At 34.2% G+C, this 16500-nt stretch overlaps 2 protein-coding genes across 2 annotated transcripts; both read left to right on the forward strand.

Annotated features, from left to right (window-relative positions):
* Positions 1-7297: 7297 nt before the first annotated feature.
* LOC114414187 (probable RNA-binding protein 23) lies at positions 7298-7758 on the forward strand. Its single transcript, XM_028378506.1, has one exon. The coding sequence runs from the start codon at positions 7441-7443 to the stop codon at positions 7741-7743; it is 303 nt and encodes a 100-aa protein (XP_028234307.1). The 5' UTR covers positions 7298-7440; the 3' UTR covers positions 7744-7758.
* Positions 7759-10134: 2376 nt separating this feature from the next.
* LOC114414188 (heparanase-like protein 1) lies at positions 10135-10738 on the forward strand. The gene is made up of 3 exons (XM_028378507.1): positions 10135-10205; positions 10382-10507; positions 10645-10738. The coding sequence occupies exons 1-3, from the start codon at positions 10156-10158 to the stop codon at positions 10724-10726; spliced, it is 258 nt and encodes an 85-aa protein (XP_028234308.1). The 5' UTR covers positions 10135-10155; the 3' UTR covers positions 10727-10738.
* The last annotated feature ends 5762 nt before the right edge of the window (positions 10739-16500 follow it).

Genomic DNA, 16500 nt, shown 5'->3' on the forward strand with positions numbered 1-16500 from the left:
AAGGGTGCAAAGAGGAGTTCTAATTTATTAGAAATCATACATATAGAGATATGTTGTCCAGACATGGATGCAAATAGTCCGAAATACTTCATAACCTTTATAGATGATTATTCACGATATATGTATCTCTACTTACTTCATTCTAAGAATGAAGCTTTAGATGCCTTTAAAGTTTTTAAGGCTGAAGTTGAGAAACAATGTGGAAAACAAATTAAGATCGTGAGATCAGATAGAGGTGGGGAGTACTATGGTAGATACACAGAGGATGGACAAGCACCAGGTTCATTTGCGAAATTTCTTCAAGAACATGGGATTGTTGCCCAATACACTATGCCTGGTTCTCCGGATCAGAATGGTGTGGCAGAACGAAGAAATCGAACCTTATTAGACATGGTGAGAAGCATGAGGAGTAATGTAAAACTTCCTCAATTTTTGTGGATTGATGCTCTTAAGACGGCTGCGTATATATTTAACCGAGTTCCAACCAAGGCTGCCTCAAAGACACCTTTTGAGTTATTCAAGGGTTGGAAACCAAGTTTGCGACATATACGCGTTTGGGGATGCCCATCTGAAGTAAGAATTTATAATCCACAAGAGAAGAAACTAGATCCTAAGACTATTACTGGGTATTTCATTGGATATGCTGAAAGGTCTAAAGGGTATAGGTTCTATTGTCCATCCCACAACACTAGGATTGTGGAATCAAGGAATGCAAAGTTTCTTGAAAATGACTTGATCAGTGGGAGTGATCAATTGTAGAACATTTCTTCTGAAAGGGATCACTATGAAGCTGAACCTTCTGGGACAAGTAATAGGTTGGTAGTCATTCCCACCCCTCAAGTAAAAATGGGTGTTCGACAACCAGTGATTGAAGTTCCACAAGCTGTTGAAAGTGATCATGTAGATCAAGTTATTTGTGAGGAACAACATGATGATATTGAACAAACTGGTGAAGAACCAGTTGAACAAGTTCCTCAGCAAGATGACCAAACAACATTAAGAAGATCTACTAGAGTAAAAAAGACAGCAATTCCTAGTGATTATGTAGCGTACCTATAAGAATCAGACTACAACATTGGAGCCAAAAATGATCCTGAGACGTTTTCACAAGCCATGAGTTCTAAGGAATCAAATTTGTGGTACAATGCTATGAGGGATGAGATGGATTCTATGGCATCTAACCAAGTTTGGGATCTCGTTGAGTTGTCTGTTGGTGTAAAAGCCATCGGATGTAGATGGGTCTTCAAAACAAAGAAAGACTTAGAAGGCAACATTGAGAGACATAAGGCAAGACTTGTTGCTAAAGGATTCACTCAAAGAGAAGGAATCGATTACAGAGAGACCTTTTCCCCTGTATCTAAGAAAGACTCTCTTCGAGTAATTTTGGCATTAGTAGCTCATTTTGATCTTGAGTTGCATCAAATGGATGTGAAAACGGCGTTCCTGAATGGTGATCTAGAAGAAGAGGTTTACATGAAACAACCTGAGGGATTCTTATCTAGTGTTGGTGAGCACTTAGTCTGCAAGCTTAATAAGTCCATCTATGGATTGAAACAAGCTTCCCGCCAATGGTATTTAAAATTTCATGAGGTCATTTCTTCATTTAGCTTTGAAGAGAATGTCATGGATCACTGTATATACCAAAAGGTCAGTGGGAGTAAGATTTGTTTCCTTGTATTATACGTAGATGATATTCTGCTTGCGACTAATGATAAGGGTATGCTATATGAGGTGAAACAATTTCTCTCAAAGAACTTTGATATGAAGGATATGGGAGAGACATCTGATGTCATAGGGATAAAGATCCATAAAGAAAGATCTCGAGGCATTTTAGGCTTGTCTCAAGAAACCTATATCAACAAAGTTTTAGAGAGATTTAATATGAAAGATTGTTCACCAAGTGTAGCTCCCATTGTGAAGGGTGACAAACTTGCTTTGAGTCAATGCCCCAAAAATGATTTTGAGCGGGAACACATGAAGAATATTCCATATGCTTCAGTAGTTGGAAGCCTTATGTATGCTCAGGTTTGCACTAGACCTGATATTGCATTCGCTGTTGGAGTCTTGGGAAGATATCAAAGTAATCCAGGTATTGACCACTGGAAAGCTGCAAAGAAAGTGATGAGATATCTTCAAGGAACAAAGGATTACATGCTCATGTACAGACAAACTGATTGTCTGGTAGTGATTGGCTACTCCGACTCAGACTTTGCTGGTTGTGTTGATTCACGAAGATCAACATCTGATTATATTTATATGTTAGCCAGTGGAGCTGTATCTTGGAGAAGTGCCAAACAAACCTTGACTGCTACTTCCACTATGGAGGCTGAGTTCGTTTCTTGTTTTGAGGCTACCTCGCATGGTGTATGGTTGAAGAGTTTCATATCTGGCCTTAGAGTTGTGGACTCTATTTCTAGGCCATTAAAGTTGTATTGCGACAACTTTGCTGCAGTGTTTATGGCTAAAAACAACAAAAGTGGAAGTTGAAGTAAGCACATCGACATCAAGTACTTAGCCATAAGAGAACGTGTTAAAGAAAAGAAAGTGGTCATTGAACATGTCAACACTGAGTTAATGATTGCTGATCCTTTAACTAAAGGCATGCCACCAAAGAATTTTAAGGATCATGTAGTACGAATGGGACTTGGTTCCATGATGTAGTTTCATTGTACGTGCGTTTGTTATTTTCAATGAAACTCTTATTCAGTTAGATATTTTCTCATATGGTTTTGTGCACATATTTATTTATTTTGAGAAAAATCATTCGGTTTAGATATAGAATAAACATATGGTTTATTCATTAAGTTGAGAGTTAGTGTTGAGAGACTTGATATATTGTGGTACATGGAAGATACTACTCATCATCAGAGGACCTATCGCCATGACTCATATATTATGTTTCTTGTTATGGTTGATGTTGGGTTAAATGGACCAAGTGGGAGAATGTTGGAAGTGCACGTTATGTTCACGTTGTACGTTCTTTCTACATTTTATTATTTTGGAAAATTTAGTTATTTCTGAATCTGGTCCATTTTCCATCCACATTCAACCCATATCTTTGCAAATATATTTGCAACCACCTTTAGTAGCAAATCACGTACCCATCCTTTATCTCACGTACTGATAACTTCTTATCTCACGTACTGATAACTTTCTATCTCACGTTCTGATAATAAGTTGAGAGCTCTGTGATGGACAGACTCTATAAATAGGATGGGGTGCTTTCAGTTTTGTATCACCAAACCCACTTCTCTATTCAGAAAAAATACACCATCTATTCAGAGTGAGTAAGGGTCTGGAAGAACAAAACTGTCTTTCAGGTTCATGTGTGCGCCGCTTTTCATTCAATTTGCAATGGCTGGAGGTACGCTCGTAATATATTTAATTTCTGTTGTTTGATCTAAATATGTCATTTAAATTGATTTGCATGTTTAGATCAGTATATGTATATTTTTACATTTTAAGGTCATTCTGTACCAGAACAAAAATCAAACTGGATCATCTGACAGACAACTATTGTAAGATTGATAAACTAGTTCGTATGCTTTAGACTTACAGTTCATGAAATTTAATGTCAAACCCATCATCTATAAAGTTTCTATCATCCAGAAACAGGAACGGACACATAAATAAAAATTATGACCAAAGAAATAAAATATGCTGCAAATAAGAAATAATAGATAGAAAATGGGGAAGGGGGGAGGGGCTAACATTGCATTTCTTGCATGACTTACTTAAACAATTAAGAAGGTAAATAAGATGACCCCTGGCCATAAGGAAAAACTTAAAAAATAATCACCAAAATTAGTGTAGGTAAAAGTCAAAAAAATACTTATACCTACAATTGTTTGTCATAGTGTAGGTAAAAGTCAAAAAAAAAATTCATTTCATCCTTATCCCCTCGTGGCTTGAAAAAATAAAAAATGGATTTTTAGAATTAGCAACTCTAAAGAGCGAGAGGAGTTACCGAAAGCCCTGCGATGTCGACGACGATCTCGACGCCGATGACAAAAAGAGCGAGAGGGAAACCATGACCACGAACGTTCCTCTGGGCGTCACAGGAGCAAGAGGGAAAGAGACGGAGAGAGGAAAGGCAGGGATAAGGATAGAGAGAGGAGGGATAAGGATAAGGATAGGAGAGACCGTGATAGGGACAGGGAGCGCGAGAGAAGAGAGAAGGATAGGGAGCGAGAGAGGGAAAGAGCGGAGAGGGAGAGATCCACAAGGAGCAGGAGTCGCTTTGAGAGGGACAGAGACAGGGAGCGAGATTTTGATATGGGCGATGGCCGGTAATTGATCTTTTCTTTGTGTTGTGTGCAATTTGTTTGTGAACTAGGGTTAATTTTTTAGTTTAGCGTTGGTTCAATTCATCAATTGTCCTTGCAAATGGTTTGAATGGATGGTCGTGAGTATGGTGAAATAAAAACAAAAAAGAAAATAGAAATAAGTGTGCATTGGCGATGAGATCTGCATTTATTCATTTGTGCTGCGCTGGTGTTTTTCTTATTATGTGCTATGTAGTTGTTACTTGTCAGTACTCACTAGTCAGCTACTAGTTTACTTGAAATCCGTTTCCAGATCCAGAATTCTTTTTAAAGAGTTGTCTATGGCGGTAAGGCTAATGGTGTGGCAATAATTCTATGCAAGGACTGAACTTATATACAGTGTCATAGGCACTTTCGATTCTGTAATCAGAATTGAAGTTTTATGTTGGTAATCTTTGTCAACCTTTAATGGAAACCTTTACGATGCGGATTAATGCAGTGAAAGTGTGAAACACCAATTTTGATTGGAGAACAATCCCAAAAGCACCTGAAGAACTTTAACTAATCACAATTGGAGTTTTGTCCTTTTTTCTGGTGAAAGTGGGGACTGAGTTGGGAATATAGCTTTATTTGGTTTAATAAAATGTGACTGGATTTGTATTATTTGAGGGTAGATTTTATGCATTTTAGCTTCTTCGTGTTATATATTTCTTATATGATTTTGTTTTGCAATTTGCATACCATTAGTGACCTTGAGGTGGCCTGAGAATGTATATCAATCATATCATTGCTATGTTGCCACAAGGCATTAACATAACTCTGTTTTCTTTACTAAGGTGTACACTTTCATGTTTTAAGCGCCTATCGCCTCAAGGCATTGAAATCCCTTTGTGTCTTAAGGGAACTTTTCACTTTTGACTACTTTGCTTGAGATATGTTACATTAATTCTAAAAATAAAAGATTATGATGTGTGCAACTCACTGTATGCTAAGTTTCTTGCTGCTAAGAGTCCCAAAAAATAGTTATTCTTTTAATATGATAACTATTATACACCCTTTAGTATCTCAGTGTAAAGTTAGTTGGCTAGGCTTTTTCTAATGTTATGATTTATGAATAAGATATAAAGGTATTTCTATTTCTCTTTTGAACCAGAAAGGTACTCCTATGGTCCCAATAGGCGGTGACACCTCTTCAGACACCTTACCTTGGGGCCTTAGGCATTCATTTGGCTACTCTGACTCTTAGATTTAGCCGGATTCATGATGTAGGTATTATGTTATTATATATTTCCAGGTATTAGTATTTTATATCATTAATTTATTTAATGGATCCTGCTAGGTTGGTTTATGATAGGTTCCTGGTGCAATTTTGGCTTTATTAATTCAAAGAATAATAAAGTAAGGAAATCCTGACCATAGGTCCTGAAGTATATGCATATTATTGTAAGGATTATTAAGTCATGATTTGGTGGATGATATGCTAACAAAATATACTTTGGATTATACGGATAGAATGAGACATCACTCCCTCTCAAATTAGGTGCAATTTTGGACTGTAATGCTAATGGTGTATATTTGGAATTATGCTATAAATTATACCTTCTGATCATCAAAATTAATTAATGTGAACTTCTTTTATTATTTTTTTAATAACTTTATTTTAATTTGAGTTGCAGGAGATTTAGGGATAAAAAAGAGGCTGCAGAACCTGAGGCAGACCCAGAAAGGGATCAGAGAACTGTTTTTGCCTACCAGGTTTATTGGAAGTTCCTATTTTTGTTTGTTTTAAATTATATGAATTCATAAGTTCTGCATATTTGGATATTTGGTGTCTTGTTCTGATGATTGGCTATTTGTCCGGTGATGATCTCAGATGCCGCTAAAAGCAACAGAGAGAGATGTGTATGAGTTCTTTTCAAAAGCTGGCAAGGTCAGTTGCTTTTAAATTTGATATACTTTTGCCATTGGAACTGTGATGACTTGCCTATTGAACTATTTTTTCTCCATTGGAACTTTATTGACTCATGTTGTCATTTAAACTATTATTTTATGTGTTATCACAAATCACAGCTATCAGTTCTCTGTCATTATTTGATTATTACAGAAAAAGAGAACAAGTGGGCATTCAGGTTACGGAATGCTTTATTTGATATTAAAGCCTAAAACAGATAGACAACTCAATAGGAATTGTTTTTGGACCGAAAAGTTGAACATCATTATTAAGAACAACAAAATCCATCATGATTACTTTGAACAAATTTCAAAGGAAATATAAATAAGCCTCATTCTTCTCTCTAATCCGCCAGCCAGTGTCATTTTCCACCTTAACGTGCCCACATAGAATTGAATATGCAGTTCAGCTCCTGCCACCTCCACATGCACAACATGATGATGTGTCTTCGCTTCGCTAATGCTTCATTTATCTGAAAAGACAACACTCACTTACATATCTTAAATGATATATACTGGTTTCTGACTCGATTAAAAGACAATTCACTTCCTTCAGGTACTGCTGTACTGGTTTCTTAATGATATATATAAGCTACAAAAACCTGTTATTTGATTTAATTAGTGAAACAAACTGACAGTATCTTCTTGTATGTTTTTAGGTCTTGCTTAACACAGTTTATCTTCATTTTTCCACCTAATTTCTTTTGTGCAGCGGGTGGAGATGAGCTCTGTACAAGCACTGTGTCAAGCTTGTAGTTGTGCAATGTTCCAGAACGTCGAATGTAAGCTGGGGTTCGCAAAGTTCTGTGGAATCAATGCTGTTGGATTAAGCCGTGGTCGTAAAAGCTTGTTGAAGCCGATTATGGCTAAGGAAGATCACGGCGCGTCTTTGATCGATGACGGTAATCCTAAATGCCAGGGACATCAAGTCAACAAGCCTAATGGCATCAATCCATCTACAGCATTATCTGGTACTATCTTTTTATTTTATTTTCAGATTCTATCAAGATCAGCAATCCGGATTTTTTTTTAAATGCTTTCGTTGCTCTTTATTTATTAGATTATTATATGAAGCTCAGCCTGATCTGTCTGCACTATAGTTTTTGTTTCCTTATATCTCTTTGCTGTATGCTTTGTAAGTTTTGATTGCAACTTTGTTTATTAGTTCTGAAAACTTGATGCAAGTTCTTGATGAGGATGCAGGTATATTGAATTTTATGATGCGATGTCAGTGCCAATGGCTATTGCTCTCTCTGGCCAACTTCTTCTTGGACAACCTGTAATGGTGAAACCTTCTGAAGCTGAAAAGAACCTTGTTCAATCTAATGCTTCTGGTGGAGCAGCCGGTGTAACTGGCCCCTATGGAGCTGTGGACCGAAAATTGTATGTGGGGAATCTTCACTTCAACATGACTGAGAGTCAGCTGCGGGAGGTATTTTACTTTTGTTGCTGTCCTATTGGCTGCTGTGGTGAGGATGCAGAGTTTTGGCATGTTTCTTGGTCTTTGCCACATTTATTAGGAATATGAATGCACATGATTATATTGAATACCAATAACTTGACAAATCATATCTCCTTAGAAATATTCAATTAAGTTTCTCTTATCCGGATCTAGTATAATTAAAAGACAGTATAAAAAAGATACTTTGTCCTTAAAAAAAAACTTCTTTTCGATAAAAAATTAAAAGCAGTCTCTGAGGGCGGAAGACATTTTCAATCTTGTATTTTCTTCAGTTATGTTTGGTTACATTTTATAAGATTTGAATTTGACTAGTAACTTACATAATTCTAAATGCCATTATTGTAGATTTTCCTAAATTATAATTTTACGATTTAATATATACTTTTTTTTTGTTTCCTTTCTTGCTCTTTTGGGGTATGAATCACATGATCATGTGTTATTGAGCTATTTGTTGAGTTCGATTTTTTACGTGTTTTGTTCCATTTGTTGGTGGAGTGGAATGAGAGAAAATGGAAAGTTCTATTAGGCAAGGTTCGTCGCTTAGTCTTATCCAATATAATACAAATAAATGAATATATATATATATATATATATATATATATATGTGTGTGTGTGTGTGTGTGTGTGTGTGTGTGTGTGTGTGTGTGTGTGTGTGTGTGTGTATGTGTGTGTGTGTGTGTGTGTGTGTATTTTACAATTTAACGGAATTAATGCACAAGCGGTGGAATGGTACCTTCTTTGCTAATAATTAAATCTCACAAGTGAGAAGAACTTGTGGTCTTGTTTGGATTAACTTTTCTATAATGGAAGTAAGAAGAATATGCATAAGTGAATTTGTAAAAGTTTTCTCATTTTAGTTTCTCCAGAAGCTGATTTTTAACTTGTGCATAAACTCGGTTTTTCTTCTTATTTATTTCTCTCATAAGTGCTTATGGAGAAATTTATTCGAACATGACCTTTTTGGCTTCCTTTTGTTGATGCTTGTAGCATCAAGCATCATCAACTGCTCTTATTGAAATTCTGTACTTCATGAGTGGATAATCCTGGTAATACTTGACTTAGGGTATAAGTTTCAGATAAGAATTCAAGTTGAAGATGTATGATTCTTATTAGATATTTATGGACTGTGAGATAGGAACCCAATCTTTGGTCGTATCAGTAAAAGGCCGTTAAAAGTCTTTAAATGATTTTTTTTTTGAACATTTCAGATTATGATATAGTGGAAAATAGGCTCTACTCAGGCCTTGGCATTGGTACTTAGGGTTATTTTTATGTTTTTTTTTTAAATTCTTAAATCATATAGGATATGCTATATTTGGTTTAAGCTTATCTTGTGAATAAATGCTAACTTTTTACATATTGTTTTATTATTTTTAGTATATTTTCTGCTTTTCAGAGTGCTTGGCGGAAAATTGTCGATTAAAGATTTTTTCTTTTCTCTAGCTGATATATAACCATTTTGCAGTTTTTTCATGCACAACCCATGCCTACTACTGTTCCTACTGCTCCACATCCACCAGCAGTGCGACCTAGAGTGCGGGCTAGAAGAGGACAGACTACAGATCCGCATAGTATAGCTGAAAGGGTGGGCACTAGATATTTCCAAGAATACATACTTTCTTGTTATGGTGCTTAATATTCAAAATTATGACAAAATCACGTTATTTTTTATTAGCTAATTTGTTTTTATTCTTCATGTTTCCGTTCAATGACAGTTGCACAGAGAGAGAATAGCAGAAAGAATCAGGGCTTTGCAAGAACTGGTCCCTAGTGTCAACAAGGTATTTGAATTCTTGGACATGACATTTTATTACTACATGTAGTTTGACACTTATCTATGGAAGTTGTGAAATTCTGTCCTTGGATAAGTAAGGGATTTACTTTCATGTTTAACCTGACTCTATAATGAGTCCATGACACACTTCATTAAGTTATGGTGAGTCAATTGATACTTATTGTCAATTACTACCAAAAATAGAGTGCTGAAAATGTATATTCCCAGGTGTGTGTTTTTGCGTATTTTTATGGAACCTTGTAGATATTTTCATTATGTACTTGCTTATATGTTAGAACTTGGAAGTTGGAACAATAACCATCTACAGTTCTACACTCTTACAAAATTGGGTGTTTTTGCATGTAAAATATTCTTGAAATATGATGCTTAAATTCATTAAAATGTTGAATACTTTTGAATTATCCGGATCTAGTATAATTTAAGGATAAAGTGAAATGTGAAGAGCTGTGAATGAAATGAGTCAGAACTCAATAACTTCATTTTTATTTTATTGATCATTCCTTAATTATTTTCCAGGCTACATGGTGTTTGCTATGAGAATCCCTTGGCACCATTGATACGTGGATTAGGACTAACACTAGCAAATATTTTTTTTTAAAAAAATGAAGTATATAAAAATAAAATCATGCCTATATATATTTGTATAGGTTTAAGAAAGACTTGCCACTAGCAAAACAGTACATATGAACAGTGGTGGCAATCATGTTTCTAACAGATTTCTAAACAGCTTTTGGTGGGTAAAATTGGTTGTCCAATCCTTCGATCATTTTTTGTTCTTTTTTAATTTCCAAAGGATGGATTATGATGTTTTTTCTGTTATATTTAGCAAAACATGTTGCTAAATATAAAATTGGTTCTCTTTTAAATTGGTTGTGATTTATTGTAAGTTTTGAAATTTAAAAGGCTCAGGTACTTAGATCAACTTGGAATAGCATCCTGCTACAGCACTAAAGTCTATTGCAGGCAGACTTTAATTGGAGGGAACTATGGCCTTCTCAATACCACCACCTTTGCTCTCAATCCTGACTACTACAGGTAAGTACTAATTGAAAATTGCAACAAACGAAAAGAAAATACTTTTTTTTCCTTGAAGGTTACTTGAAGATTTTTGGTGATTATTACATCATGTTTGAACATATCTAATCCTAGGTTCTGGCCTTGTTTCTAAACAGTGCAGTTTTGTGGCATCGGTTAATGGGAAAGAAGGTTCTTGCGGTCTCAAGTGATGTTCATATTAAAGACTTTTTCCTATAATTCAGAAATGTAAGTAGAAGTTAATGACTTTTACCTACAGTAGAAGATGATAGGTACATATTAAAGACTTTTACCTACAGTTAGGAAATGTAAGTAGAAGTTAATGACTTTTACCTACAGACTATACATAGTAGGTAAAACCTATAGTGACAGACAATTAGCCATCACTATACGTCCCCTCAAAGTTGACAGAAGAAATGTCTGTAGGACAAAGTCTATCATATATTTACCTATGGATTTTTTATTTACAGTGACAGTTTTTGTCTGTAGGTATAGGTCATTTTTCTTGTAGTAATAAACTTAAACTCTGAAATGCCCTTCCCTAAAAACCTAATACTCCGTGTAAGAACTTACAAATAACAATTAAGGAAAATAACTGAATATCCCAATTTTCCTTTGGTCCTAGATTTGCGGCACCAAATGAAAGAAGCTCCTACGGGAAAACAAAGAGCACAGTGAAGGAGAATAACAATTAAGGAAAATAAACCAATTTCCGTCTCCCTCTTTGACTATCCTTATGTCTCTCTCTACTCCTGTTTCGTCTTCATGTTTCCCTGTATCTATCACCGCTTTTGCTTCTTTTCCTACATTTTTCTCTGCTCCTGCTTCATCTTCTACTTCTATTGCTGTCCCTATCCCTGCTCGAAACCCTAGACTCGAAAGAAGGCTTTTCCTTGAGCCTGTCGTGGATGGATTGGAGTTGCGCTTCCTTCTTCGACTCGGAGGAGGCTTAGACAAATTTGGAGATGAAGGAGGAGGAGGGTTTTGCAACATCTTCGTTTGGTGCTGAAGAGGAAAAGCCGAGACCTTGCTTGAACCTCGCAGCTCCCTCGCCCTTTTGGGTCAGCTCGTCGTAGTACGCCGCTGCTTTTTCTTCTTCCATCTCTAAACTTCACTTTTGTTATTCATTCTTCATCAATCTCAACTCAACTAACAACCCTTCACTCTCCATGAAATGTAAGGAAAGACAATAGAGTTAGATCTCAGAAAACATAAAATAAAAATAATAGTTAAAATTGTGAAGAAATCGCGAATCAAAGAATGAAATCAACAAGGTACCTAAGAAGCACGAGGGAAGGTGGAATGTGAAGAAGAAGAAGAAGAAGAGAAAAAATAGTTAGCTCCATGGATGGATGAATAACTAATAATAACCCCATTACCCAACACAGCCATTGTCCTTTTGTTAGGACATTGGGAGACAATATGACCATTTTCCCAAACGCTTAACATATAATGGAACAAGCTTTTGAAGAACTGACAGTAGAGTTAGAATTATTTTTACCAAAGGCAGCACCTTTTTCATGAGATTTAAATGAAGATCCTCTCTCTTTCTTGTATATTTGCTTCCTCTTTAATTGTTGTTCCACCTTGATAGCTTGATGAATGAGACCCTCTAAAGAGGCATAGTGGTGCATATTGAATTTTTTCCATTCAATTCCTCATCAAAAGCTACAAATTATATTTCCGCAACTACCCACGTATACTTTCTTTTGTATATCTAAAGATAATGATAAAGATAAAGTAATTTCATATTACATTGCATACTGAAAACTATAAATTTATAGGATTACAGAAATGTGGTCTTATTAAATATAATTTTCTATTTTGGTTCTATTTAATTTTGCGCATTCAACTTTTCCTTTTAAGTACAAAAACCCTCATGCAGTGTTGGTCAATCACACGACCCCTCCCTAATTTATTTTGTAAATCAATCAACGTGCATTATAGATAGATAATTAAAGGATGCTTGGTCACTATAGAGATTTCAGGTAATATCTCAATTGATTGACATACATTTTTAATATCAATTAATTTGATTATTAAAAGGAACTAAATTTATGCATAAAAATAAAAGTATTAATTAATGATGTAATTAAGAGATGCTTGAATATTACAAGAGTTATGTGACTTTTTGTTTTTTTTGTTGTTGAAGTTAAGCATTTATATGATTAATGAGTATTATTAAATAATAAAAATATTTAAATTATCTCTTAAAAGAAAACAGTTAGTCATGAAGAGACAAATCCTTTATCATAATGAACACATAACTTCTAGTTTTTTTATTTTCAGCATCTAGTTTTAAGAGAAGTATTTGATCGTCACCTAATTATCTTTTACCAAAATACATTCTCAATTATTTTAAAATTTATTATGATCAACATCTCATTATATGTAGCTAGGATGGCGTTCAAATAGTGTGCAATACACTTGGTCAATTGTGTTTTAAACATTTATTATTTTTTATTACACTTTAATATAAAGTTATTATGAAAACGTAAAAATTAATGTGATTTGTATTTTATGGAAAAATATTTATCACTTCCAAATTTCATTTAATAAGTGACATTTAATATACTTTCTTTTATGATCATCACAGAACATTTATTTTATTATAATTTAAAGTATGAAGAAATTAAGAGTGTATTTACTTATTATTTCTTTGGCTTTTTTGGGATTCAGATTTGAGAAGAAAACAGTCCATACCAAAATCCCTAAATCAAATGGTCAAAGAAGAATCTGGACTACCTATAGTCAATTTGCATGCATCTCATTGTGCAGTCATGAACTTAGGGCTCCAATTTTTTTTTTTTTTTATATTTAGTAGTCTTGGAAGGATTAAAAAATAAAATTAAGGATTTTCTTTCTCCATATGACTACAGGTGATCTACCCCAACAGAAGACAAGTTAAGGAAATGAGAAAAAGAAAGAAGATGAGAATATTACTCAAGGTTAGTGTGATTTTTCTAGAATCAATTAATTTTCTTAAGTGTTTTATGTTTACCTATGGTTTCTCAAGAAAGAATATGAGAATATTACTCAAGGTAGCTGAATTCTATGCATTCAAGCGATATTTCTCTCTTTTACAAACATAGTAATAATTTGATGTGTATTTAATTTTAGTGGATTTTATTGATTATCGAAGTAATTTTGAAAGAAGTGAAAATTAAAATTAAGGGTTTCCTTTCTCTCGATCTCGTTACAGGCGATCCACCTCAAGAGGAGAGAAGTCTAAGAATTGAGATAGAGGAAGCACTCAAGAATATTACATAAGGTTAGTGTGATTTTCTTTGAAATCATCACATCACTTTTCTTTTATTATATCTTCAACTATGAAAAATTAAGAGTGTGTTTAATTATTATTTCTTTGGCTATTTTGGGATTCAGATTTGATTTCTTTTAATGTGTCCGCTTTTATTTAAAAAAATGGTTATAAATTATATTTTTGCAACATAGTTTATAGGCACATTAGACAACATTGAAAGTTTTTCTCATTGTGAAATTCCTGTTTGTGAAGAAAACAGTTCATACCAAAATCCCTAAATCAAATGGCAGAAGAAGAATATGGACTACCTACAGTCAATTTGCATGCATCTCATTTTGCAGTCATGAACTTAGGGCACCAATTTTTTTACGTTTACTTAACTTTGGAAGGATTGAAAAATAAAATTAAGGGCTTTCATTCCTCATATGATTACAGGTGATCCACCTAAATAGAAGAGAAGTCAAGGGAATGAGAAAAAGACAGAAGACGACAATATTACTAAGGTTAGTGTGATTTTTCCAAAATCAATTATTTTCCTTAAGTGTTTTATGTTTTCATATGGTAACTCAAAGAGAACAATGGAGATAAATCCAACTTACGTATCTGGTATAAATAAATAAAGAAACATTTTGAAAAGAAAATCCTCAATTTATTCTGAAAATATTTAGTGATTACATTATTTCTTCAAAGATTTTGGTCATAATTTGTAGTTTTCAAAAGTTTTTCTCTACAATGATTAAATTAATTTCACATTTAAGCCATTCTACCCCTACTATCATGTGTATATCAGCATGCATGGTTTTATGCCTACTTGATGATTTTCTATTCTTTGTTGTGTAATAATATTGTCACATAACTAGTTCACAATTTTACACCATTAAGGGAGTGAACATATTTTAGCTAGTTTCATTTTTGTCCATAATTCTTGGCTTGGAAATATGTTGATGATCAAATAAACAGGGCCATCAAAACGAAGAAAGCAATTTAGGGTTGGGGATGACGGTAAAATATTATTTGATGAAGATGAGCTCAAAATGATCCTAGATTTTAAGATAGGTGAGGACTATATTGAGGTTGTTTGTGGCGCTACAAAAAAAATATGGAGATTATGTTGCAAGGCTAAATCTTTATAACGAAGGTCAATATTTCATCACTTGTGAGTGTTGCCTTGAGTGTCCCTTGGGTAAGTTTTCCACTTCAATTTCTCAAGTTTTTTTTTTTTTTTGCGATAGTATAATTGATCTCTAATGTTTCAAGCAAGTATTTTTGTTTTGTATTGTTATAATTGTACAATAAAAAAATAATGGGACAAGAACTGCAGAGTCTTTTGATCTTTTCTAGAGCCTTATTTTTGTTATTTAAAATATGTTAAATAATAGTTTTATTTTGTAATTTGGAAAATAACAAATAAATAGCAGATATATAGATTTAATTTTATCAAAAAAATATGTGTGAGACAGAATCACTATTTTATTAAAAAAAAATATGTCACTATAGAAGCATTTGAGAAACATGCTTTAAGGGAAGGGAGTGGAAGGTGGAAGAGAAACATCTGGCTTTATTGCGCAGATGAAGACAAAGTTCCACTCTGGAGACACCTCTGATAAAATATTACACAAACCAGGAAAATGTGGCTAATCGGAAAGACTCTGCAATGAGGAAACAAAACTTTCACAGGGATGAGTTCCTGCATTGCACGAGATGCAGGAAGGAGCGCAGGTTCCATCTGAAGAGCAGACCAGACATTAAGAACTACCATGATGCTTTAAACAACAAATTCTGGACTTGTTCTCTTTGGCCTTATCAAAAGTAAGTTGATCAATCCCAACTCAAGCTATATGATATTCAAGTTGATGCATGATTAGTATTTTCTTGTGAACGTAGTTGGTACTTAGTCTTGCAAAACACATTATATATTGGAAATAGATATTGGGGAGTCACGATCTGTCAATAAGAGCTACAGAGACAGAAAGGATAAGTGATAAGTGATATCTTACTAAAACTCACAAATACCTTCAACTAGAGACAATCCAGCTTTAGTAAGGTGGGATTATTAATTATTGCTACAACGTTCTTTTTCCAAGTAATTAACAACATCAACATACCTATAACTTAGAGTCAAGACCATTTGTTATGAACATCTTTATGTTGGATGGTCATCCATGCACTCAGAGATGGAGAGATAAATGACTGATGTGATTAATGGTATCATATGAAAGATTGATAAAGAGAAATCAAGGTGTATGTACAATTTGATATTCTTGAACCATATTAAGATTTCATATTCTTGAACATGCAACAGTAGCATTGACAGCAAAGAGAATTGTATTCAACAAATGTAATTTGACCATATATCAAACTACAAAAGTGACAAAAAAAATCCCATTGATTTATAAAGCCATAGTGGATACGAGCTATCATTAGCATATATAAATTATTAAAGAGCATCACAAAAAGCCAATACACATTTCAGTTACACCAACCCTACTAAGGGTCTTATCTTATCTAATTGATAGAAGCTTCAAAGTACCATGAATACTACCCAGAGGTCAACCTGAGAATTAATAATGAGTATTATCATTTACTCCACCTGATGCTTAGGTTATATGAATAAAATAACTGGTGCACAAATAAGCCGTTTTCCAGTCCCATTATGCCTCACAGAAGTCACCAATACCAAGACCTGTACTAGACAGGGAATACCATATCTGTTGGACATATAAGTTCATAA

This window comes from Glycine soja, chromosome 6, assembly GCF_004193775.1.
Source record: "Glycine soja cultivar W05 chromosome 6, ASM419377v2, whole genome shotgun sequence".
Lineage (NCBI taxonomy): Eukaryota > Viridiplantae > Streptophyta > Magnoliopsida > Fabales > Fabaceae > Glycine > Glycine soja.